Below are 26,976 nucleotides of genomic sequence, written 5' to 3' on the forward strand. Positions count from 1 at the left end.
GTTTAGATGTAGGAGAAAACTGTTATTGAGCTTGCCAGTAGTTATATTCAAGGGAGAATAGAACAGTTGCAATCTGTAAATAGTTTATTGCACTCCATATATTTAACAACGATCCAGTTTAAGTCACCATTTGAGGGCTCTATCTGTGCAGGAGAATCAGGCGATAGAAATCAGCAAGCAAACCCTGCTTTCCCCACTTTTGTCTCCTCAAAAACTCTGCTGTTCAGATTTCAAGGGGTAGCATGGAAAACAACAATGTTTAGAAGTTGAAGGACCCCTCCAACTTCTTTTATCTTTCAATCAAAAGAAAAAAAAAAGAAAAAAAAGAAAAAGAAGTTGAAGGGCACGATAAACTCTCCGCAGCTCAGGCAAAACAATTGTAGAATATCCATTTGCTTTCATATTTCCCGGAAATTTGAATATATTCTAGAAGAAAGAAATTAAAACCAGATCTTATGTTCATGCGGCCATGCAAGTTTTATAAATCGTAACCAGGGAATACCAGGTCTAATTGCTATCTTAGTTCTGCAACCCCTGCAACAGTGTTACTTACTAACACTTTTCATTCCCTTGGTGAATTTGGGCTTCATTCCCTCTCAAAAAAAATAAATACATATTAACAAGCATTTGATTTTCTATTTTCCTGAAGAGAAGTTTGCAACCAGCTTAACAATTTTTCTATGGAAAGAAACTTATCCTGCTATAAAATTGGCAAAACATAGATCCATGAAGAACCAGTCGGCGACTCCTTTATTAGTCTCTGTTGTGTGAAAATAATTAAGTTCAGTTGAAATATCATTAACAATCCCATATGAATCCAAAAGTTGAGATTTGAGCTTCTAACTTCATTCCCTGGTGTTCTAACAGGTAATGTCCAGTTCTAATCCTTGGCGGTAGAGGATCCAGGAGGCAACAGAGATAACAAATACAAGGTCTACCTTACAATGCCAATGGCAATCTTACACTTTGTTCTTAATCAATAAAATCCTTACCATGACCGTCGACCAGATGTAGTGCACTCTAGATTTGAGTTTTGATCACTTGCTTGGTTGTGTTCAAACTGTAAAAAGATGTAGCCCTAGATTTTCCATGGATGACACCCTTCAATGTATATGGTTGCTTTGAGATTTGGCTCAGTGCTGCTTTTTGATCAACAGATCAAGGATAACAAAGCATTGCTGCGAAATCTCGTTGAGCAGACACCAAAAGGCAACCCTTCTGATACATGAACCCGTCATCTTCCTCTCTGACTCTTTAAAGAAAGTCCAAGAAATGGAGCCTGCCTGCAACACATAATCATGCAGGAAAAAATGTTTTCCTTCCTTCAATAACAACCTATGTCATCCTTTCTTCCAAATTCCTCTGATTTTATAGGGTTTAATTGAAAAGCAAGACCTTCTCCCTTCCAATTTCTGCGGTAGTTTGGAAGACCCATGTATTAGAGATAAGAAAATGTGCAAGCATGTGTGTCAGAGAGAGCCAGAGAGAGAGAGAGAGAGAGAGAGGAAGAGAGGGAGAGAGAGACTCTTTCCTCACAAAACTTATGAAATGTCAGCGTGCGATGCTTGTGCCAAAAGAATTCATTTTTATCAAGTTAAAGAATGGGTTATCACTAGAAGGTGAGATTACTAGTTTCTCTTTGTAATTTTGATTGTAATGGGGAAGGTGTCAACAAAGATATACAACAATTACATGAAATTTAATTTTGATTGTAATGGGGAAGGTGTCAACAAATATATACAACAATTACATGAAATTTTATCTAACATCAGAAGGTTAAGATAGAGATGACAATTACCGTTACAAGAATAATTTCCAACCAAACTAGAAAGGATAGGTTTTGTATGCATGAAGAGAGGGTAGTAGGATATTATTAATTTTCTCTACCACCTAATGCGCTTGCTCAAAATTTGACAAACCAACCAAAAAAATAAAATTCAAAACCAAGTTTCGTAAATACAAAACTCGGCTCTCGAAATGTCAAGAAATTTAATGGGGGAGAGAGATAGACCTTGGAGGCACTTACATCATCTTCATAGATAGACCAATCCATTTCTTCGTATCATATCTGACAGTGGAGATAGAATTTTATCATTTCCCAATAAGTAACAAATTTTGGTAAGTTTGTTTTGCTTGGACCACATTCAAGTAAAGAGAGCTGAAAATTCCAAGTCAATTAGTTAAACTGAAGAAAATGTTCCACAAGAATGATTCCTCAGCTTTTTAATTTTCCTACTCTGCAATCAGTAGCATGGTGTTTATTCCCACTAAACCAACAAGCTTCAAGTGATCTACTGCACCACAAATTCAACACTTGACAGTACCTTCTCTTTTCCTAATATACTGCAGAATTTGATATAAGCAACAAGTGGAGAAAAGAAACTTTATATTTTGCAACTAGCATCTTCGTGATCATGATTCACAGAAGTATGTTAATTGCTTTGGAATAGAAAACAGAAGCTTTCAAGTTTCAGCATAATTACTTTTCCATGAAGAGTTAAGGGGATAGAAGCAACAGAGGCATTGTCAGTTAAATTCATCAGAACAAATGTATTACCAATTGTACACAATGCCACGGACTCACAAAATTGCACTAGTATAATACAGTAGAATGGCAAATAGATCAATTGATACAAGGATATTAGATTGTTTTAGATCTCAAAAATGGAGAGCCCTCTTCCTATAAAGCCCATCACCTAAAATGTAACGAATTATAGCAGAAAAATCATCTTTACAGAATAACTACATTACAGCAGCACTCAAGCATATCAGACACGTCTGAAACATATATCTCACGCTCAAGGTGGACTACAAGCTGGAAGTTTTCGTAAGTGACCTCAGAAGACAGATACAATGCTATTCAATTCAAGCTCCACCAGGTTGATTGTGAATTGTAAAGCTAACAAACAAAATCATTGGAGACTACGATTAATGAACTTTCTACCATAAAACGATCCAAATGCTCTAAAATTTCTAGTTCAAAAGCCCTCACCTTGCTGTAGAATGTAGGAAATCCAGCCACTACTTGTAACAAGCCATCCACAAATCTTTCATTTGAAAATGAAATCACAAGCAATCACAATAGCGTGATGCCCGTCTTTGAGTATTTCTAAAAATGTTCTCTTTTGGAGGGGAAGATAATAGTAAAACAAAGATGCATTTTTGTCACAAAAATAACAATGAAATCCAAGACCTCCTTGTCAGATTTTCTAATCCTCTTTCTCGATTTCCTTCCTTTTCTTCTTTTTCTTCTTCTTGCGCCACTCGATTTCGTTGTCCAACCTTCTTCGTTCTTTCCTATCTCCATCCCTTCCCTCACCATCCAAACCGACTCCAACTCCTTCCTCTTCTCGTTCTCCGTTATCCTTCTTCTTCTTCTTCTTCCTCCTTTGCCCATGCCTTTCCTCGTCCACCTCCTCCTCCTTTCTCTCAAGATTGCCCTCGTCCCCCTCCTCGGTCTCCCTCCTTCTCTTCTTCTTCTTTCTCTTCCCATCTCTCCTATCCTCCAACTCCAATCCGACTCCTCTTCCACTGTTTCCCTCATCCTCCATCGAATCCCTACCATCCACGGCGCCAATCTCTCCACGCAGTTTACCGTCTTCCATCCCAGCCTTCTCCTTTTTCTTCTTCCCCCTCCTCTTCTTCTCCTCTTTCAAGCCATCGCTGCCGCTGTCCTCGTCCTCCTTCCTCGGGGCATCGAACTCGGTTCTCCTCCGGACGGCCTTGATCTCGCGGTGGAACTGGACGAGCTCGTCGAAGGCGGTGGAGGCGCGCCTCAGGTAGGCGGCGGTCTCCGGCCGGGCCCCCGTCTTAGCAGCGGCGAAGCGGGCGAGGATGGCCGCCGCCTTGGAGATGGAGATCGGCCTTGACGAAACCACGGATCCCCTCACCGCCCTCATCTCCTCCTCCTCTCTTCCCTCGAAGGGATCGGGGAGCGATGGAAAGCGGATACCTTCCTCTCACTAATCTTGGAGTTTCGGCTGGGATAACTAATCTCCTGGACACCCAAGCCTTCGACATCAAGAGTTATGACTCTAGACTGCTTGCAGTTGGAGGAGACACATCTTTGATATGATAGATATAGGGGCGGAGCTCAAGGTTGCACAAGAGGATACATATATGAGACATGTACTAGAGGTTGATAGCATCTTTCTTAAAAAGAATTCAGTCATGATCATCGAGTGAATTTGGAATGAGAACTGGCGAGGGATGTACATCCGCTGCTCAGCAACATTCGTAGGCTGGTTAGAGATTGCAGTTCCCTTCAAACCGGTCATATGTACCGAAAGTCGAATAAAGTCGTAGAATAGGTCGCCTCCTTTGCTACTAAACATTCAAAAAAGATTCTTTGAACACGTTATGTAGCTGCCCCTCCATCTCTATGCCAACTTCTTTTTTCTCTACTTTATTGGTTGCACTCATGCTAGACTTGTGTGCATTCACACCAGAGTTGCTACTAAACATTTAAAAAAGATTCTTTGAACACGTTATGTAGCTGCCCCTCTATCTCTATGTCAACTTCTTTTTTCTCCACTTTATTGGTTGCACTCATGCTAGACTTGTGTGCATTCACACCAGAGTTATGTGAGTAACCGTTGTACTAAAGAAGAAGAAGAAGAAGAAGAAGAAGAAGAAGCAAAGTGTGATGATGCGCGTGACTAGTATCAGTTATCATGCTTATTAATTAAATCATCAAGTATTAGAGTTAGCAATTGTATCACGGGAGAAGATATATTTTAATAAATAGATTGATAATATGTAGGTTCATACCTTGTTCTTGGACCATATTTTGTACGTTTGCGCTTCTCTTTGCACTGTACGAGGTTGCTTCATGGGTTATGCGACAGTGGCCAAAGAAGTTGATTAATGGAAGTAGGCTAGAGGAGCTGGCACTAGAGGTTATTCCACGTATATAGTCGGCATGAGAATAGGTTGGATGATTATAAAACAGATAAAAATATAACAATTATATTTGTTTCGTATATGAAAATCTTACAAGACAAATTATAAAGGTATTTAAATTGTAATTTATTTGATTTATTAAATAAATTTAAATTTAAAATAAAAATAAATTAGTTGTAAGAACTTCTTCGCAAAGGATTTAATTAGTTTGGGGTCAAATGACCCCGCGATGTACCCTTAAAAAAGGCAAGCTACTACGTGAAGCATAGATGGTTTTGAACATAAATGAATTGATTGCAGATCACTAGGGTAAAGTTTCACGACAGAATTTGTGGAGGAGAACTTCTAAAATAAATAATTCCACTGCTATCAAATTATGTTTTAATATTGTCAACAAACATTCAGAAAAAATGGTCATTGTGCTCTTGAAAAAACATGGTCATTAAAGTCTAAATGAATTGATAGAAGGTCTCGAACGAGATCGTCTCCGGTTCATGATAGGTGTCTAATACAACCTACATGGTTGTCAGGAATCATCCTATCATAGAACAACGTTAATTGTTATACAATCTCCCTCGAGCTAAATGTTGGAATCCTGCTGTAACAACCCAAGATCTCACCCAAAATGGCTAGCTGGAAGGTATTATTTGGGTTCTTTGATCATGTATAAGTATCCAAGATCTACTCAGCGAATAACCGATGTGGGACTAAACACGCGCCCGCACGGATTCTCACATACTCTTCCCGTTCAAGCCCTGATATCCTCGTCAGGTTAAGGGATCAATTTTTTTCAAATCTAATCACAAACACTACGATCACCCTGTGGATTCGTGCTGCAGTGTCCCCTAGTCTATATAGGTTTGAGCCGGGCCCGCTCTGATACCATTTGTTACAACGCAGGACCTCACCCAAAATGGCTAGCCAGAAAATATTATTTAGACTTTGATCATGTATAAGTACTCAAGATCTACCCAGCGAATAACCGATGTGGGACTAAACACACGTCCACACAGGTCTTCACACCTGCAGTATAGAAATAGTCGCATAAATTCTCTCTCATGCGACATTAAGTTGAACTTGAGGGACGTTACACTTCATGATTAAATGAGGACCATCTTGTGCTAACCATCCATAATGATATCCAATAATAAAGCCTACACCATCACTATATACAACAAACCCATCAAAGTTTATCTAGAATGGCTTCAAAACAGGTTTAGTGTATCTGCCACAAATGGCCCCAACTAAACCAAACCTATAGCTACAAAGTCCTAACGCACTGGTATTTCGGAAAATCTTCATGTTTTTCGCAGCCAAATGAACTTTCAAATTCGAAGCTCCTTTGCTATTTAATTTTTGTGACACCTTTGAAAGGAAGGCAAGTGTAGTCCGCACAGACAATCATGCATTTTGCACAATAGTTCAGGGTTTCATAGTTGACTTTGTGTTTCCAAAGCAAATTATTGGAATTTAATTGATGTTTCAGCACATAGGGCCTTTTTCCACAGCTAATTTACAAAGTGATAATTAGTTAGCCAAGTTTATTGAGTATAATCTAAGTTAATTTTAGGTTAAGTTTAACCTAGTTGGTTGAATTTGGCTTAATAAGGTTGGTCAACTTGGATAGGATATATGGACTATGTTTATGTAAGGCCAGTTAGCAAGATTTATGTGCGTGTGAGAGAGAAAGGGAGAAGGTCAATTTCTTGGTAGCAACTTGCTTGCCACATCAATAGGAATACAATTTGCAAATCAAAGAAGAATCAAGGCCATAAAGTGCTAAAATTTGGTTGATCAACTTCAACTTCTGACCAAGTGGACATAAAGACGTCTCAATGACCCATCTTCTTCTTGAAGTGGACATGGTTTTATTGTTGAAAGTGGGGTATGACCTAAAAAGCAATTGCATATTTAACATTAAGAATAGTTGAGAAATCATGGATGAGGTTTCCATGAGTACTATGGACATTTATTCAAATGGTTAGGATTTTATCCATAGGAGGATTGGATTGACCTACATACTTGAAGTTTATTCATAGCAGGCATCGTAGCTATAAAATTTTCGAGGTAGACAATGATGGAGTAGAGTTCCTCTATCATCGAGATTAGACCTCGCAATAACATTCAGGTGTATCATCATATTGAATAGTGAACACTTGCAATCTACTCACAAAGTACAGCCAGTGGTAGAGGTGCAAATGAAATGCACATACTTACAAATAGTCTCTTGACTTGAAGGTCGGAACCCCTTGATATATTTAGAGACTAGTAAATTTGTGGCCAAACCCTATGTTGACAATAACACCTGAACTTTGTCCTTGATAGCTAGGGAGCATATTAGTTTACTAGATTTGGATACAAGTGAGGATAAGAGTCTCCAACGTGGAAATCATCATAATAGTATCAATATTAGAATAGAGACATGGTCAAATATATCAAACCCAATTAGATGGTAACTTGAAAAGTTTTAAAAATAATTGCTGTGGAACATTATTATTGTTAATAATGAATCATGTTCTAAAAAATATCTGTGCGAATAGTTTTCATAAAAAGTGTCTAACATGATCCAGGATTCTAATGGACTATGAACCATGTGGTCAAGAGTTTGAAGGTACCATGCTTGATGGTCATGAGAGAATCCTGCAATATAGGGATTGAATTGTAGGGCGTGGCTTGTCCAGGAATAGGATGATCAACCGATTTCATGCTATTTACCAAGAGGTTCAATAATACAATATGGGCTCCATATCCCAATGTCGAACCATTACTGATGTGTGACTAAGTGGACTTGAAGGGGCAGGTCTTTAGTGAGTAGGAACCTTAGTTGACCTACCTTGGTAATACATCAAGCATATGTTATCTGTCTCCAAGTCTATTAGAATGAGATTCCATTTAATTGTTCTCTCACAGATTGGATCGAGTAAGGTCTACATTCAATCGAAAAAAAAATTGGGCTAAAGAAATAGTCTGGATACATGGATTAAGCTAGGTTGGGTCAAGAAGGACAGAACATGGGTTAACTCTATGCCATATGGTTTAGATCCAAGTTGGGGTGGGAAACCAAGCACCATAAATAGGGCGCGCATTTGGAAGATGAGAGGACGGTCGGGTCTTGGTGCCCTTGCCTTATAGGGCGGGTGCATATATGCACCATCATATGTAGGGGGCAGCCTCGAGGGCCGACTCTCCTTTCCTCTCTCTCTTGGACTTATGGTTTACCTAGGATTCTCCAAGAGGGGCATCCAAGGTAGAATGCGGATTAAGTAAAGGAGGCATTCCCTTCTCTATTAAATAAGAAAGGCGGCCTCTTAGAGTCTTAAGTAGGGTGTCCCAAACTAATTCAGGCCACCACACATACTAAGAAGAGAGAGAGAGAGAGAGAGAGAGAGAGAGAGAGAGGCACCAAAGGTAATGTTTCTCATTCTCCAAAATTCAAGCTTATCTTGCAAAGTATCCTCTTGACCTGCAGTATGAGAGTCAGAGCTAGACAAAGCTCTAGGTCATTGCATGTATTGAAGTGGCTGGGATTGTAATTTGCAGAAGGCCGTGTACTTTTGTGGCCTCAGTATGTCTTAGTAGGTATACTTTTTCATATTATGCATGATATTTAGGCCCTATTTGGGGAAGCTTTTGGAGGGCCAAAAAGCACTTTCTGACCCTCCAAAAGTACTTTTAGCTAAAAAATGGTGTTTGGTAAATTTTCTGAAAAGCTATTTCAGCTTTTGCGGGAAGCTGAAAACAACTTTTTGGAGGAAGCTCCAATTTGGAGCTTTCCGAAAATGCTGTTTTTAGCTTTTTCGAAAAGCTGTATTTTTGACCAAAATACCCCCATTTAAAAAAAAATTTCCTCCCAAAAACCTCTCTCTCACCGTCTCTTCCTCTCCCACCCAACCCCACTCCCTCTCCCCCACAGCCGCACCCTCTCCCTCTGCCCCGCCGGCGCACCCCCTCCCTCTCCCCCGCAGCCGCACCCTCTCCCTCTGCCCCGCCGTCGCACCCCCTCCCTCTCCCCCGCCCCCATGGTGGGGAGGTGCCGAAGAAGAGGAAGACGGGTGGTCTTCCCCTTCCCGCGGCCGCTGCCAGCGACGATGTCCCCGTCACGGAAAAGGGGCGATGTCGAAGAAGAAGGAGGTCCCACGGTGGGGAGGGGTCGAAGAACAAGAAGAAAAAGGGGGTGCTCTCCCCCTTCCTGCGGCCGCTGGCGGTCACGACCCGCCCCCCTCCCACGTCCGCCACGGCCTGGCCCGGCACTGTCGGCCTCGCGGGAGGAGAGCACTTCCCAGGGGGCCAGCGCGGCCGCCGCCGGCCACAACCCGACCCCCTCCCACGGCCGCCGCCGGCCCCGGCCCGGCCCCCTCCCGCAGCCGTGGCGGCCTGGCCCCCTTCCGGCGCCGCTGGCCGCGCGGGAGGAGAAGAAAGGAGAACGGGGGAGAGGAAGGAGAAGAAGAGAAGAAAAAAAGAAAAGAAAAAGAAAAAGAAAAAAAAAGAAGAAAAGAAAAGAAAAAAAAGAGAAGAAAAGAAAATTTTAAAAAATAAAAGAAAGAAAAAATAAATAAATAAATATTTATATAAATGAATGAATGAATGAATGAATAAGATAATAAATAAATATATTTCAACATTATTAATTGTTTACACTAATAATTATAATATTTTATACCTTTATTATTGTATTATACTATAAATATAATATATGTTACATTATATCATAATACATTAATATGTTATGTTAAATAATTTAATATTATGTTATATTACCAAATATTAATTTACTCTAATAATTATATTACTATTATGCTATATTATAATAATATTATTTTATATTACAAAAATATTATACTATATTATATATTTATGTATTAATATATGTTATGTTTTATTATGTTCTGTTGTATAATACTATGCAATATCCTTTATGATAATTTTGTCATACAAAAGTACTTTCTCAGTTTGTTTACCAAACACAAAACAAAGTACCACAGCACTTTACGAATGTAGTTACCAAACAGCAAACAGCTTTTTATAACAGCTCTACTTCAGACAACTCTACTTCCAACAGCTCTACTGCCAATAGCTCACCTAAACAAGGCCTTATGCTATTATAGTGATTTATTGAAAAGAACAATCCTTTTTTATGCTTTGTATTATTTTATTATGTTGCATGATATCAAGATAAAAGGCCATCACGTCCTTCATTTGTTGTCTATTGTACCAAATTTGAACTTCAGGACCGCATCGCATGAATATCTACAACTTACTTGGAAAGGAATTAAAAAAAAAAAAAAAACTTCTTGATCTCAACTTGGCCAGCATCTCCTTCACTCTAGATAATAGCAGCTCTATAAACTTTTAGCATGATCATTGCTCAAGGAACCTCTCTTTGGCTACTCTCTTCATCAGCATGCTTCAATTATCAATTTCTACATCTCCAGTCAAACCAGAAAACTAATTATATGCAGCATCACACTATGACACCCTCTCAATCAAGTCGAGCTCTCTAGCAATTGCTCTCCAGTAGACCACATTCATTTCATTTACTTTCGATCTCTCTTGAAGTTTTAAGATGGTGCTGAGACTTAAAAGTGTTATGTCAACCATGGAAGTTTATTGTGCTTCTTCGGTATAACCATCCAGAGTAGTGCCATCCTAAAATGAATTAATAATATCTAGCTAGCTACAAAGAACATACTTCTCACTAGGGAAATCGTGGTTAGGAAAGGTTGGGCAGTTGCCTCGGCTAGTCCTCTTGACTCTACGACCTTGAAAAATTAGGCCATCTTCTCTTCTTTTGCTGCTTTGCCGGTTGACTCTAGACAAATATTGTTGAATTAAATTAAATATTTTAAAATTTTGAAAACTAAATTAGTCAATGGCCAAGTGACAAGCATCCGTGCACAAGCAAGGGAACAAACATGAAAAAATTCTCAAAGAAAGCAAACCATGACAAGTGTCATGCATCTAGCGCAAGAGCAAGCATGGAAAGGTCCCTTGAAGAAGGAAGGAAGTATGAACGACCAAGATGCAATAAGCCGAAGAATCAAAGGAGCACAAGAAGACACGTCATCAATCCGCACGAGGGGAATCTTCTTCTTTTGACGAGCCTGAGCCTATATAAAGGGCTCTAGGGATCATTTCAAACAACAATCAAAAATTTCTCTTCTTCCTATTCCAAAAGTCTAGATAAAAAGGGCTCTAGGGATCATTGGGGAGAAAAGAAATAAAGAAATTTTTTTTTCTCCTCATAATTTTTCTAAGTTTCTTTTGAGTTATCTGCAAGCGTGAACGTGCTTTTCTTTCTTCCCTGGAGGCACACTGACGGGGAAGACGTGTTCTGTATTGGGTCGTCGTATCTCTAGGAGATCTGTGCCAACAAACCCGTGCGTGGGGAGCATAAACTTTCCTGGGACAGCGCATCAGCGTGCTTCGATCCACAGGCCATCTTCTCTCTCTTTCTTCATTTTATTATTATATTGTCAGGTTAATTATTTGCTAGTTTATTCTTCTTATTTATTGTTTCTGAATATTAAAAATATTTAATTTATCAATTATATTTGTGCATCTAGGCTAACAATCCAGAAAAGTTTATTTACTGTTAGCACTAGATTTTAAATTACAACATTTATTATATATTTTGCTGCATAATTGTAAATTGTTATATTTTAACTGTTACACATTTATGCTAGCTTTACTTTAGTACTTAATTTTTCAAACAAAATATTAGATTGCTTAACCTCCAAGAGGTTTATTAATACCTCAATTTGGACTCCTTACGAAGTAATTTCTAGATTCCATTCAAATGGAAATTCGGAAATTGGTTAATTCATAGGAGTTAGCTTAATATTGCACTTAGGATAAAATTGAACGATATTTAGTAAAATTATCTATTGAATAACAGTGTCTAAGAAAAACTTGTCAAAAAAACATACGTGCCTAAGAAAAGCTAGTACTTAAGTGAGCCAAGTGCTCCACAACCGATCTGGAGCTGATTTGGCTGTTATTCTTTGGATTTTTCAATTAGACATATAAAGTTGAAATTAGATATCGGTGCAATAATTTGACATAAACCTTCTCATTTTTACAAATGTCAAAATTGTATTAAGCTACAAATTAATGGCTTCCCACACATCTGAAAATCTTAGTGCTAAATCTGAAAAGTTTGATGGTCAAAACTTTAGGAGGTGGCGGAATCAAATGCGGTTCTTGCTCACCACCCTAGGCTTGATTTTAGCCATTGGTGAGAGTACTACTAAAGTCAATAATGGGTCTAACCCATTTGCTCTTCTTCTCCATTTGATTTTCAGTATGTGCCCTGCATGGGAGAAGTTTGAATTTGAATTTGAATTTCACCTCATATGGCTGATTAGGAAGTAGTTTCAATGATCCCGCCAACAAGCCATGTATGGCACATGAGTCTTAAGTCTATAAAAGAGAGTCATAGACCTTTTGTGAGAAAATATCTTTGATCATTATATTTGATTTTTAATGCACTTGAACTTAATCCCAAAATCAGAACTTAAGAATAATGACAAATATGAGATATGTGTAGAGGCCAAATTACTAAAAGACCCTTCCACTCTGTAAGTAAAGATTCTGATCTTCTTAAACTCATACATAGTGATATATGTGACTCAAGAAAAACCTCAAGGGGTAAAAACAAATATTTTATAACTTTAATAGATGATCTTTCTAAATACTGTTACCTCTATCTTATTGAAGCTAAAAATGAGGTCCTAAATAAAAATCAAAGTCTATAAAACAGAGGCTGAAAACCAACCAGATAAAAAGATTAAAATCTTAAGAGGTAAATATACCTCATTTGAGTTGACCCAGTTCTGTGAAGAACATATGATAATTCATGAAGTGACAGCTTCTTATTCACCCCAATCTAATTGAGTAGCTGAGAGAAAGAATAGAACCTTAATGGATACGATTAACTCTATGTTAATTAGTTCAGGTGCTCAAAAATCTGGGATTGACTTCTTTGATGTTTATGCCCCTGTAGCTAGAATCACTACCATTAGGATTTTTGTTGCCTTGGCTACCATTCATAAGCTGGTTATACATCAAATGGATGTTAAAACCGCTTTCTTGAATGGGGACCTAGATAAAGAGATCTACATGAACCAACGCGAATGTTTCATTGTCCCAAGTCAAGAGAAAAAGGTATGTAGGTTGATTAGATCTCTTTATGGTCTAAAATAAGCCTCTAAACAATGGCACCTTAAATTTGATGAAATAATCCTAACTAATGGATTTAAAATTAATAACACAGATGAATGTGTATATTATAAAAAGAAGAATAATAAAATTATAATCTTATGTCTATATGTAGATGATATCCTAATTTTTGGAACAAACATAGAAATTATTAATGAAGTAAAACAATTTTTATCTCTAAAATTTGACATGAAAGATTTAGGAGAAGCAGACCTAATCCTTAATACTAAAATCATGAGGAATGAAGATGGAATAACTTTGTCTCAAAGCCACTATGTGGAGAAGATTCTTAAAAGTTTTACTACTCTGATTGTCATCTACTTCCTATAATCCATCTCTTAATCTAAAGAAGAACTTAGGTGATCCAGTCAATCAAAGCTTATATGCCCAGATCATTGGTTCTTTAGGATTTCTTGCAAATTATACCATACTTGATATTGCATACTCTATGAATCGACTGAGTAGATATACTCATAATCCTAATAATGATCATTGGACTGCTCTAGAAAGAATTCACAGGTACCTTAAGGATACCATATCTCTAGGATAACACTATTGTGGTTATCCTACTGTTCTGGAAGTCTATAGTGATGCCAACTGGATCAGTAATATAGTTGACACCAAATCCACTACTAGTTTTGTCTTTCTTTTAGGAGGTGCAGCTGTATCATGGAAGTCTACCAAACAAACTGTAGTGGCTAGGAGCACCATGGAATCTGAAATGATTGCCCTAGATACCACTAGCATTGAGGCGAGTGGCTTAGAGATCTATTGATAGATTTACCTCTTGTGATTTCACCATTACCTTCTATATCTATTCATTATGACTGCAGATCTGCTATAGATAAATGCAATCAAGAAAATGCAAATGTGAAAATGAATAGGCACTTGAAAGTGCGCCAGAAATCATTGAGATACAAATTAAAGAATAACTTGATTGCACTAAATTTTGTAAGATCCGAAAGGAATCTAGCTTTTCAGCTTACTAAAGGATTGTCTAGAACAATGGTTCTAGAGTTGTCGAGGGGGATGGGGCTAAGCCCATAAGTAAAGTTACCACGGTGGTAACCCAACCTAAAAAGGTTCAATGGGTAGAAACAAGCTAGATAGGTGACTAATGAGGAGCACTATTTGATTTTCCCATCCCTAAGGCAACAATGCTCATAAAAATTAAGGGTTACGTTGAGTTTTTACTCTTAATGAATCCGAGACCCATGAGGCAGGGTACCTACTTGCTCGTACCCTTTTTTAGGATTCACCTATATGCATATAGTCGTGAAGCCGCGACTGTGTAAAGTGGGCTATTCCCTAATAACACACATGAAGAGATACCTTGGCCGTAAAGCGCAAACCCGCTTCGAGCATGTTCACGCTATATTATGTGTGCTATTGATGAAATCTGAGTCATGGACCAAGGTTCAAGGCATAGTCCATCTTGGCTCCACAGAAATAATCAATTGTCACTAAGTGAAGGTTCAAACCTACACCTATTACATAATATAAGATACTCAGCACTTTATTTTGATTTTTTTAATTTTATTTTGATTTTAAATTTTTTTAATATTTAATTTATGTGGGGGATTGTTGAATTAAAATTAAATGTTTTAAAATTTTGAAAACTAAATTAGTCAAAGGCCAAGTGGCAAGCATCCGTGCACAAGTAAGGGAGCAAACATGAAAAAATTCTCAAAAAAAGTAAACCATGACAAGTGTAATGCATCCAGCGCAAGAGCAAGCATGGAAAGGCCCCTCGAAGAAGGAAGGAAGGATGAACGACTAAGATGCAATAAGCCGAAGAATCAAAGGAGTACAAGAAGATACATCATCAATCCACGGAAGGAGAATCTTATTCTTTTGACGAGCCTGAGCCTATATAAAGGGCTCTAGGGATCATTTCAAACAACAATCAAAAATTTCTCCTCCCTATTCCAAGAGTCTAGATAAAAAGGGCTCTAGGGATCATTGGGGAGAAAAGAAATAAAGAAAAATTTTCTTCTCCTCATAATTTTTCTAAGTTTCTTTTGAGTTATCTATAAGCGTGAACGTGCTCTTCTTTCTTCCCTAGAGGCGCACTGACGGGGAAGATGTGGTTCTATATTGGGTCGTCGTATCTATAGAAGATCTGTGCCAGCAGACCCATGCGTGGGGGGCATAAACTTTCCTGGGACAGCGCATTAGCGTGCTTCGATCCACATGCCATCTTCTCTCTCTTTCTTCATTTTATTAATATATTGTCAAGTTAATTATTTGTTAGTTTATTCTTCTTATTTATTGTTTCTGAATATTAGAAATATTTAATTTATCAATTATATTTGTGTATCTAGGCTAACAAATATCTCGATTGCTTGGTCTACAGCCCTTTATTTCCCATTGAACCAAGGCAATAATTACCTCTTTTAGAGCTGCTTGGAATCTTTTAGAGCTGCTTGTAACCAATTAGTTGATGCTGCCCTTTGGGCCATCTCCAAAGATTGGAACTATGAAGTCTTGCTTAAACAAAAAAAAAAATGCTACCATGTTGCAATTTGGCAACACAAAACTAATAATTTTGTATCCTCAGTTCTTTTTTTGCTCTCTTAATTGTCCATATTATTTTTTTTTTGCTACATGCATACCATTTTAGAGTGAATATATCTAAAAAAAGTCAGAAAGTAACAAATCATAGAGCGCTCTAGGCAGCTCTCTCTCATTAGTCCAAAAACTCCTCCAGAATGATTTGCCATAAATAAAGCCATCAAATCTGCAGCTTCGTTAGTCTCCCTATAATCATGATTGGTTCGGAAGGCAACGTCTCCGTCTACTATGCCCCAAATGTTCCGGAGCAGGGGATGGTAGCCACCCATGTCACCAGTGCCCTCTGAATTGAGCCGATCACCGTAGCTAAGTCATCTTCAAGCAGAATTACATTGGCCAACAGTACGGGCTCGTTTGGTTCGCAGGAAAAGAAGGGGAAAAAGTGTAGTCAACGGGAAAGTAATGAGATGCCTCTTGTTTGGTTGGAGTTTTCAAAAGAGAGAGATAAGAAAGTTATATTTCCATGGAAATATGATTCCCACATTTCATGGGAAAGTCTTTCCCATGAGAAACATGGAAAAATTACTTTCCCATGAGGCTGGAATCACTCCATTTTTATTTTTTTTCAAAAAGGCCCTTCAGCATTAAAGAAGCATTAAAGAGGCATTAAAGACCTAATTTTTATTAAGAGCATAATAGGAATTATACATAACTTTTTTAGGAAAGTGGATGGCCAACCAAACATAAGCACTTTGGAAATTTATCACTTTCTCATGGTCAACCAAACATGCCAAAAGTACTTTTTTAGGCATCTCTTCGTATGAATTTGTTTTTCAGAAATCATATTCCTAGAAGAAAAAATGCTTCCCGCGAACCAAATGAGCCCTACGTGTCAAGCATAATACAAATTAGCCCAGATTACTTTTAGTTTTGCTTCAAAAATAGAAATATCGAAGATTTGATATCTAATAGTTGCCACCACCCTAGAGATGCATATCACCTCTTCAACGTCCAATTCTCTTCCCTTTAACCCTCTCCTAATCCCCTTCTCCTTTGGCTTTCCATCAATCTATACCTTCCTATTTTCCTTTAAACTTTCCTCTAAAAAACAATGATATATATAAAAAAGAAGGAAAGATGAAAATCCCAACGAGCTAAGATGGTAGTTATTCTTTCCGTCAAGTTGGTAACCTAGAACCTGCCGGTTGACGCGACCGTTGAACGGTCCACCGGACCGCCGATGCTTAAGAACCCATACTTATGAAGCGAGTGGGGTTTAAGGCGGAGCCCCTTAAGTCCGTCCACGCGTCCGGCCCTCCCCGACTTATAACCCGCATTTCCATGCTCCCCCCAATTTCTCACCTCCAAGATTCCATTTAAACACAAACCCGATCCGTTTCTCGGCGAAAAAATAGAAATAGAAAGCGGAAAAAAGAAAAGAGAGAGAGTGAGATAGGAGGCGGGGCCGATCGGTTCGGATCCCGGATCCGTGCGATTGGCGGAGCGATCTCGGCCGGACCGGAAGGAATGGAGGCCGGAACGGACAGCCGGCGGCGGCGGAGGAGCGGCGGCGACGGCGGCAAGATGTCGAGGGCGAAGGCAGCGGCGGCGGAGGACGGGAAGACTGGGTGCGGCCGCCACCACCACCGGCGGGGGCACCGGCCGCGGCTGGTGAGGTACGATGAGCTTCCGGACTACCTCAAGGACAACGAGTTTATCCTGGACCACTACCGCGCCGAGTGGCCCGTCTGGGACGCCCTCCTCAGCGCCTTCGCCTGGCACAACGAGACCCTCAACGTCTGGACGTAAGAAGCACTTCCCGTCCGATTTTGGGGGTTGGGATTGGGTGATCTTGAGATCTGGGCCATCGAACACATATCATACGGTTGGTGATTTTTTTTCTTTTTTTCGTTTAAATTTTGGGGCAGGCATTTGGGAGGGTTCTTGCTTTTCCTGGGGCTGACGGTAGCGGGGTCGATGGACGCCATCGAGGAGGTTCGCGATGCCGTGGTGCCCGGTCTCTCTAGGTTCGCCACCAGTTCTCTCTCTCTTTTTTTTTTGAACTTTTAAAATAAAAATTATTATATCGTAATTTTTTGTAATTACATACATATATTTCTATAATTTTGCAGTTTTATGGTTCGATCGATGAACGCCACGTTTGGGGGAAAGGCTTCATGGGAGTTTTTCTCGGTAAGAAAATTAAATTATAAATTTTTATGAAAATTAAATATTTAAAAAATTATTAATAATTCATGAATGTACCTTCCTGGTGTCCTTGTCTATTCCTGGACACGGACAATTTGTTCATAAGAGGAGACGTAGACGGCTTAATATTATATTTATCCATGTATGCAATGTAAACCGGTGAAATTATTATACAAGGTCCCTCTGTAATAAAAAATTAAATCCCGGTCCCGGTCAACTAAATATGGATGATTATTGCCTTTTGGATTAGTTCCATCGTTTTCAATTGAGCCACGAAATAGTAGTAAAACAACTATCGCTAGTGAGGGTTAATTTTTTATTAGAAAATATTTTGCGACTTATTTTGCGTGCTAATCTAAATAATTATTGGGATCAGCATGCAAATACATGAAAGTTAGGGGTTTATATGTAATTATAGTGTTTTTATACAGCTTTCTGTTGCTTGGGAATATATTCATGACTATCTCATCTGTCCAATTTTTATGTTCTTTGTATCTTTTTTGGCAGTATTTCTCTTCTGACACCCAACTTGATAGCGAAAGTTTAGACTTCCAGTGGATGGCCCCAAAAGGAACCCTAGGGCTGAAGTAAGGGGAAATTTAGCTATTTATCTAATTGTATCAGGGCCATTTTTCATAGGATTTAAGCATTTAGACTCTTTCCTCCAAAAAATAAAAAATAAAAAAATCATCTAGACTCTGAGGGTAGCTGTTCATGTTTGTCGTGACGCAAGGTAGAGGCCAAAAGGTCCCATTTTGTGTCTGCGATAGCTTACCAGCGTCTTGGACACGTGGATGGTTATGATTGGATGGAACAGCTTTCTTGTAGTGTGTACAAAAGGTAGCAAGCGCATGTGAAGGCATTTGGGACCATGGTGCTTTTTCCCAACGTTTACGATCCATTAAATCCAAAAAGCGATGGTCCCACCACAGATTAAAGCTAAGGACTTTTGTAACAAAAGGAAGATGAGCCTTAAGCAAAACTGGCGTTCCGTGTAGTGGTAAAAAGTTGATACTTGTCTACCACAGTCTCGTTATATTGCTCTTTAATTAACTTGTCTGTTGCGTATATTTTTCTTTTAGACCGGAATTATACTTCATGGCATTACTCTGAAATAAAGTTTATATTTGAAGCAATCTCGTGAATTGCTTCAATCTTTTTATGGCTGATATAGCTCACAATGGTTGCGAGTAAAGGGCAGCCACTGGTATTTAGCCAAACAGTTCTGAACCGAGAATGAGATAACCACAAAAAGAAGCAAAAGAAAGCAATGCTTTAGCAGAGAAAAAAAGTGTTATAAAGGAAGAAAAATAATCATAGTTTAGAGACCTGGAATAAAGTGTAATGCTTTTAGGGCATATTTGTAGTTTTTAAAACCAAAAAAGTGCTTTTTTAGAAACATAAGCTTTTGGTGATAATGTGTGAAAAGTGTTTTTAGAAAAAGAAAAATTTTAAAAAAATATTTTAAGAAGGAGCGAATAAAATCTAGCTTTCTTTTTTCATTTGTGACAAAAAAATTTTAAAATAAGGATCCAAGCTTGAGAGGCCAGTCGTCCAATCACTGCCATCCATATGTAGCACAATAACCGTGATTAAATAGGTCTCATCTATATACTATCCCATTTATTGGTGTGGGACCATCTAATCATTGTCGTTGCACCCATCATTGATGGTTGTGATGGTAGTTTGCTTGTGGACAAGGAGCCTAACTCCAAGCACATCCTTAGGTAAATATAATAATAAAAATTGAAGAGGATTTCCCTCGAAGTATGGGTTGGATGATCTTTTCTTGCAGCTCCTTTTTTTTTTCTTTTCTTTTTTTCCTCTTCGGAGTAGCAAGGGATCTTCTCGTGGAAAACACATTCAGTACATAGATTGTGCAACAGCTGATTTTTTTTTTATTTTTTTTATTTTTTTATTTTTAAGAACACTTCTACAACTAGCTTTTGACAAACAAATGCATTACAATTGATGTATTCTCCTTTTACCTGTTGGTAATCCTTAAATCATTATTGTCATGACTGTTGTCCAAGAATATGATGCAAGAGTAGTAAGCATTTGCATCATAATCTCGAGCAACAGAAGCATTTAAAGGAGGAACTCTCAATGATTCATAAATTTCTAAGTATTATTTGCAACGTATCAAACGCCTGTTGTCTTCAGAGGGCACCATATATGAACTTCTAATAACTTCACCATGCTCATCCTGGTGCTTCTTTTCTTCAGGAGCCTCTCATGGTGCAGTCCCTCGGGTCGAATTTGACGTCCGGCGATCGAGCTGTGCCGAGATGGCCGAGACTAGTATTCATGCTGGGCTCCATGAGCTGCCTTGCCTTCAGTGCAGTCTCCCACCTCCTCGCGTGCCACTCGCGCCGCTTCAACCTCTTCTTCTGGCGGCTCGATTACACCGGCATCTCCATTATGATCATCTCCTCCTTCGTCCCTCCCATCTACTACGCCTTCTTCTGCAACCCCCTCGCCCGCCTCGTCTACCTCACCACCATCACTGCCCTCGGCCTCTCTGCCATCGTCGCCCTCCTCGCCCCGGCCCTCTCTTCCCCTCGCTTCCGTCCGCTCCGCGCCTCCCTCTTCCTCGCCATGGGCCTCTCCGGCGTGGTTCCGGCGCTCCATGCACTGTGGATCCACTGGGAGCACCGCGAGTGCCATGTGGCGCTGGGTTTGGAGGTGGTGATGGGCCTGGCCTACGGCATTGGGGCAGGCGTCTATGTCAGCCGGGTGCCGGAGAGGTGGCGCCCCGGGGCGTTCGACATCGTCGGCCACAGCCATCAGATATTCCATGTGCTCGTGCTCGTCGGAGCGCTCACCCACCACGCTGCCACCACCGTGATCCTCGACTGGCGGGACCAATCAGGCGGAGCCTGCGCCGCATCATCCCGTGGCCTTGGTCTTGCCTTCTGATACGGCTTGGTTTGGTCTGTGTCTGTCAGTAGGAGGCTGCATGCTTTGTTTTGGAGTAGAGAAGGCTGAAGAGAGGGGTGGTGAGTTTGTCATCAGCGGCATACGGTGGAAGAATTTGTGGAACAAAGCTGCTAACAGTAGCTGAGAGGGGTAAGGGAGAAACAAAGCTACGAGCATGAAGTTATTCTGCTCTTGTATTGATTTCAATGTGTGCTAGGCTAAGACCAATACCTGGGGCAGTTGGTATATTGCACACTTTGTTGTTGTGCTCCCCCCCCCATTCATCTATGGAACATTTCACCAAGAGCACTCTGAAGCTCTCAGCCCCTTAATATTCATAGCTGCTATTTACTGACACTTTTTCCTTTTTTTCATGAGGAAGCAATGCATAGGGGTGGAGTATGGAGTGTTTCTTATTCCAAAGAATGCATATGACACTGAAAGTAAGGTTGTTCATCCTTAGAGAAAACTGAGAAAAGAAAGTGAGAGAAGCATTGAATAGTTGTATGGTTTTGAGTTCATTCCTGATGTCCTAAGCAATGAAAAGCATGGTTGCTTGGGAGAGTGCCTGCATGCCGATCCGCGAGGGAGGATTTTATAGAGACTCCAAACTGCATTCCTACAGGTACCTCAATATCTATTTATATTTCAACCAGATTGATGGTACCTGGTCTTTAGAATCCAGCGAATACTCCTTGTATATCTTGACAACTCTGCCATTAACGGCCTCCATAATTGGGCATGCTTCTTTGCAATGTGGCGTAGATATTGCTAGTTATGAATCCTTGGTTAAATCATTATTTGCAAGAATTTTGATCGGTTATTTCAATTTCAAAAATAAACCACGCAATAGCACGTATCCTGTAGGATAGTGATTACGGGTGTCGGTCCACAGGGATTGGAGACAAGTTATTTTTCCTAATTAAATGATTACTTCAAAGGGGATAAGCTAGAGTAAATGATAAAAACTAAGAATTAATATGGGTGTAGTAGTATGAATTATCTATGGAGAGAGGTGTTTAGGGCTAGAATCCACCGATGGATTCGTAAGTGTGATGCTTTCAATGACTTAGATGCGTGTATGATCTGATTGCTCTTAACTACAAGTTAGGGCAATCATACAAAAAAGCTGAAATCTAACCCACAGTATGAGTCATCTAAGCCTGGCACAAACCATCTTTTCTAAGGATAGGCATGGTCTGTCCTATTTAGCATGATTCATCTGATGATTAATTTTTCAAAGATAAGTCCGATAGTTGCATAGCAATCTTTTCCAAACCACAGGTATTGGATTCAATTTCGATAAACTAGATTAATTCATGCAAAGACTTTCTACAAGATAAACATCTTACATAAATTAAACAAGACATTTTAAGATCATAATTTCATTGAGTATGCAACTGTCTTACAATGCTAAAAATCAAAGAAATGCAACACAAATACTCATCCATGGCTTCATCAAATCCCTAAACCGAGGCTTAGCTGCTCATGGTGGCCGGAAGTCCTCCCATCTTCATCTCCATCTCGGCTTTCTTCTTTTCACTGAAACAGGGGGTCTCCCCTGTTTTTCTTTTGAATCGATCCGAGCTCCTCTCCCCCTTGCCACCGAACGATGGCCTCCTTTTATAGGTCCCCAGCAAGCGTGGAGAGGGCAGAGGGCGTCAATCCGTGGCTGGATTTCGGGCGGAAGATTGGCACGCGGATGCTGTGATTCCGGGACGAGATTTGCAGATGCTGGTGGCTGGTGTGGTCGTTGGATGCTGCTGGAACGGGCTGATGTGGAAAATGGCTGGCTGCGGGATCGACGGAGGAACGGTCGCAGGCGGAACACCCGGGGACGACGACGATGCCACAGGTGCTTGAATGCGGAAAATGCCTGGCTGGATGCATCGCGGGAGAAAGGGGAACGTGCGGAGAATCTGGCTATGGCTGCTGGGATTGGATCCGGATGAAAACGGAGGCGCTGGATGCGGTTGGGACGTCGGGATCACGGAGGAGAAGACGCCGCACGCGGTTGATGGCGGAGGACCCGGGGACGACGACGATGTTGGGGCGTTCGGCTGGGACGAGCTCCTTTGATCGCGCGGGGGAGGATTGCATCGCGGGAGAGGAGGAAGAGGCGCCGCGGGATCCACGGGAAGACGCCGTGGTTGTGAGCGAGGCGAGATCACGGGAAGGTTTGGCAGCGGGAGAAGAAGATAAACAGTGGAATCTATTTATTTATTTATTTATTTATTTATGTTTTTATTTATTTATATTTTTTGTATATATTTTTTTGTGCACTGTTCATATGAACAGTGTTTTCATGGGACACTGTTCATATCAACAGTGAATACATTGCTTCTTCCCGAAATTATCATTATTTTTATTTTTATTTTTATTTTTATTTTTTATTATAAATTTTATATGAAGGCACGCAAGGAATTGACTTTAGATTTGAGGTGGATCATGATTGTTGATTTGCTTGAACTTGTTCTTGAGCCCAATGACATTTAATTCTTACTAAACCGCTTCAGATTGAACTCAACCAGACCAGACTGTGACTTAATAAAAGGGTTAATCAAACCTTTGCCCCATACATAATTAATTATAACTTTCGGTCGAATCAGGACCAAAACCCATTTAATTATAACCTTAGCTTGATTACAACTCCATCAGGTTACCAAATCGGGTCAACACAATCTTCTCCTTATATATTTTCATGAAAGATTATAACCAGGAGAGAGACAAGTTTAGAGTCTGTTTTGAGAAAAGAATTATTTACCTCTTACCATATTTTAAATTCATTTCAATGTTTATTTAATTTTATGGTAAAATATATATTTATCAGCTTAAAAATATTGATAAGTGCTATGGAAAGATAACTAAATTATAGATTATTAAGCACTTATCACACCCCCAAACCTATGTTTTGCTAGTCCTCGAGCAAAATGAAATTAAAGAAAAGCTCTAACTCACTTTCGCAGGCATCGCGATTGCATTTACCATATGCAACAAAGCTTTAAACCCCTAGGTTACCCTAGTGGACGAGTTATAGTCTCGTGAGGGTTTCCAGTGAAGATACCCACAAACTTCAATATCATTTATTGTTATGATTAATTTGTTGTTGTTGTTGTTGTTTTTTTTTTTTAATTTATTTTTTTTTATTTGATTGATGAAACTTCAAATTCCAAGTGCATCCTAGCTAGAAATTTTTTTTTTTTAATTAAAATCTAATTTAAGATACATAAATGATAAGAATTTCAAAGCACACACGGTTTTATTTACTAAGTCAGCCCAAATTCTAGATTAGTATGCAATCTAAGTTAAAGTCATTAAGTTTCCGTTTAGGGAGTTGTAAGACTTATTTATACTGGAGTGCTCGGTGAAATCTGGACCGTACACAAGCTAAGGGTTCGGATCTCCAAAATATTGTTAATACTAGTAGTTTCCAAGGATTGGTCGAAAAGACCTACTCACTGATTCAAAATCATCTTATCTGCAGGATTTCGAGAGTTGTGGATGTTTACTTTAGTACCTCACGGGCTTTATCTGTAATATTCCAGTTTACTCGAATTTTTACAACGACGGCTTTCACACTATTGTCTTTTCGATCAATACAACATTTTTTTCTTTTTTTTTCTTTTTTTTTTCAAGAAAGATATATAAATTGTGCACTTTTACTCTTGTGGTGATTTCTCTGTGTAACGAGCAATCAGTCGACAACTCTCACACCAGTTGGCATAAGGTGTCGGGCATCAAGACTCCCCTACGGACTTATGCTCGGAGTCCTCATCACAAGCCCACTTGATCTTTGACAATAGGTAGCCCTTTTCGATGTTTCTGACTAAATCCATTTTTATTGATGTTTTTTTTTTTTTGGATTAGATAAGTATGATTCATCAGGGTCCAAGGTTGCTACCATACTCTCAACATAATGTCGAGCCTAGACCTTAGAAGAGTCGGCCAGTGTAGTGAAATTCCAAAGTATTAATTAGCTTACAACTCCCTAAGAGAGACTTAATAAAAAGAACTTAAATTTGTATAACTTCCGACTAGTCATTGGGCTTTTTAGATTTTATATACCTTGTGTGTTTATCATTCTCACATTAATGTATAGAAATTAGGTTTTTTTTTTGTTTTTTTTAAAAAAACAAAAACTTTTTTTTATTATTATTTTTATTTTTTTATTATTATTTATTATTTTATAAAAATGAAAATGAACATATTTTTCTTTTTTCTTTTTTTTTTTTTGGATGAAAATCAAGATGAATACCCCCAAACCTAAACCTGACATTGTGAAGTGAAAACGAATGCAAGAGATGCAAACAAAACCAAAAATTCTTAAAAATACTCAAAAATATCCCCAAACCTAAACCTAACATTGTCCTCAATGTTAAAGAAATCTAAGAGAATTGGGTTGCCTCCCAACAAGCGCTAAGTTTATTGTCTTCAGCCAGACACAGTCAGGTAGTTTTTGCATCTTCTTTTATGGGTTCATCTATTTTGTCTATCATAAAACACTCAACTTTCCTCGCGGGTTGGTCGTCTGCATTGAACACATTTAATTTTACCTTCATATTCCCAAATGATATGTTCATTACCCCTGTTCTACAATTGATGCATGCATTGGCTGTTGCTAAAAAGGGCCGCCCAAGGATCACGGGGATTTGTTTATTAGGATTGGGCTCATATTCCATATCAAGGACAATGAAATCTACTGAAAAATAAAATTTGTCTACCTTGACAAGAACATCTTCAATTATCCCACGTGGTGTTTTTACAGATCGATCAGCCAATTGAAGGGATACCGAGGTTGGTTTTAACTCACCTAAACCAAGTTTCTCATAAACTGAATAAGGTAAAAGGTTGACACTTGCCCCTAGATCTAAGAGTGCTCGATCAATGAAATTATTTTCTAAGACACAGGAGATCGTGGGAGCACCAGGATCTTTGAATTTTGGAGGGGTGTTGTGTTGGAGAATAGAACTCACTTGCTCAGTTAGGAAGACCTTTTTAGGCACATGTGTCCTAGATTTTCGCTTTTGTGTACAAAGGTCTTTGAGAAATTTGGCATAGGAGGGAACTTGTCTGATGGCATCAAGGAGTAGGAGGTTGATTTTAACTTGTTTGAAGACCTCCATCATCTCTTCTAATGAAGTTTCCTTTTTGCCAAATGGAGAGGGTGAAGTAAGAGCTTCAGGAAATGGGGCCTTTGGGATGTGAGTTTTGGCATAAGATGGACTAGCCGAAGAAGAAGAAGAAGGTTTTAGATTTTCATTTGACACATTTCTATCCTCTTCTTCACCTTCCTTATTGTTGTCCTCCCCAATCTTATTATCTATTATACGTCCACTCCTTAGGGTAGTCAAAGCATTGGCTTGTTCATGATGAATTGCATTTAATTGATTTTCTTGAGCTATGTATTGTCCCCTAGGATTACTTAGTGGTTGGCTTGGAAGCTTTCCTTCCTCTCGTTTGTTTAGTGCATTAGCTAGTTGACCCATTTGGGATTCTAGCTTGGCGATTGATTGCGTATGAGAGTGCACTAATTGTGTAATGGTTTCCAAACCTTGAAGGGCGTTCAACACTTTCTCCTCAAAGGCTGTGTTTCTTTGGGGTGGAGGAGGAGTGTGTTGAAATTGAGTCGAGGGACGGTAGGGATGAATATTTTGTGGGGTTTGAAAATTCTGAGGGTTTGGAAAGTTTTGGGAATAAGGTTGGGCAGTATTCGAAGCTTGCTGCTTCCAAGAAAAGTTTGGATGATTTCGCCATCCCGGGTTATATGTATTGGAAAATGGGTCATTACCCGGTCTGGGTTGTGTTTGAGCAGCATTGATGTGTTCTTGCACGAGTTCGGGGAATTGGGGCGCTGAGGGGCACTCATGAATAGGGTGGGATGGGCTAGAACAAATAGTACACACTTGTGCTTGGAAAAAGTTCATGTAATGCCCACCTATCATCAGTTGGTCAATCTTATGGGACAATGCATCTACCTTGCTAGACAGGTCCATAGAATGACTTATTTCACAAATGGTCCCTTTTCTTTGAGAACTCGGGGGTGCTTGACGAGAACATGAAGCATGGTGGAGGGAGTTTTCATTAAGATTTTCAAATAATTTCCATGCTTCATGCTCATTTTGAAGCATAAAAGTGCCCCCGCATGCAGCATCGATCATCTGACGGTTTCGTTCTGTCAATCCGTCATAAAAACATTGCACTAGTTGCCACTTAGGT

At 39.4% G+C, this 26,976-nt stretch overlaps 2 protein-coding genes across 5 annotated transcripts; one reads left to right on the forward strand and one right to left on the reverse strand.

The window, feature by feature from the left end:
* Positions 1 to 727: 727 nt before the first annotated feature.
* Positions 728 to 4,119, reverse strand: LOC103722040 (uncharacterized). 4 transcript variants are annotated; one of them, XM_089928739.1, is made up of 3 exons: positions 2,993 to 4,119; positions 2,027 to 2,343; positions 728 to 1,412 (listed from the first exon to the last, which is right to left on the reverse strand). In XM_089928739.1, the coding sequence occupies exon 1, from the start codon at positions 3,897 to 3,899 to the stop codon at positions 3,210 to 3,212; it is 690 nt and encodes a 229-aa protein (XP_089784865.1). In that variant the 5' UTR covers positions 3,900 to 4,119; the 3' UTR covers positions 728 to 1,412; positions 2,027 to 2,343; positions 2,993 to 3,209. The 4 variants fall into 4 exon arrangements, with proteins under 4 accessions (XP_089784865.1, XP_008810681.3, XP_088571471.1 ...); XM_008812459.5 differs by having other exon boundaries at positions 2,027 to 2,899; XM_088715345.2 differs by lacking the exon at positions 2,027 to 2,343.
* Positions 4,120 to 17,016: 12,897 nt separating this feature from the next.
* Positions 17,017 to 21,117, forward strand: LOC120112216 (heptahelical transmembrane protein ADIPOR2-like). Its single transcript, XM_039131078.2, has 4 exons — positions 17,017 to 17,438; positions 17,562 to 17,660; positions 17,766 to 17,826; positions 20,068 to 21,117. The coding sequence occupies exons 1-4, from the start codon at positions 17,161 to 17,163 to the stop codon at positions 20,758 to 20,760; spliced, it is 1,131 nt and encodes a 376-aa protein (XP_038987006.2). The 5' UTR covers positions 17,017 to 17,160; the 3' UTR covers positions 20,761 to 21,117.
* Positions 21,118 to 26,976: the final 5,859 nt, after the last annotated feature.

This window comes from Phoenix dactylifera, chromosome 2 (genome assembly GCF_051530095.1).
Source record: "Phoenix dactylifera cultivar Ajwa chromosome 2, Ajwa_hap1_PhDact_Kaust_v1.1, whole genome shotgun sequence".
Lineage (NCBI taxonomy): Eukaryota > Viridiplantae > Streptophyta > Magnoliopsida > Arecales > Arecaceae > Phoenix > Phoenix dactylifera.

Bases quoted from the DNA above. Each gene is read 5' to 3' on its own strand.
- LOC120112216 (XM_039131078.2), top strand. From the start codon at position 17,161: ATGGAGGCCGGAACGGACAGCCGGCGGCGGCGGAGGAGCGGCGGCGAC. The intron at 17,439-17,561 runs GTAAGAAGCACT...ATTTTGGGGCAG, and splicing joins GAGACCCTCAACGTCTGGAC to GCATTTGGGAGGGTTCTTGC. The intron at 17,661-17,765 runs GTTCGCCACCAG...ATAATTTTGCAG, and splicing joins GTGGTGCCCGGTCTCTCTAG to TTTTATGGTTCGATCGATGA.
- LOC103722040 (XM_088715345.2), bottom strand. From the start codon at position 3,899: ATGAGGGCGGTGAGGGGATCCGTGGTTTCGTCAAGGCCGATCTCCATC.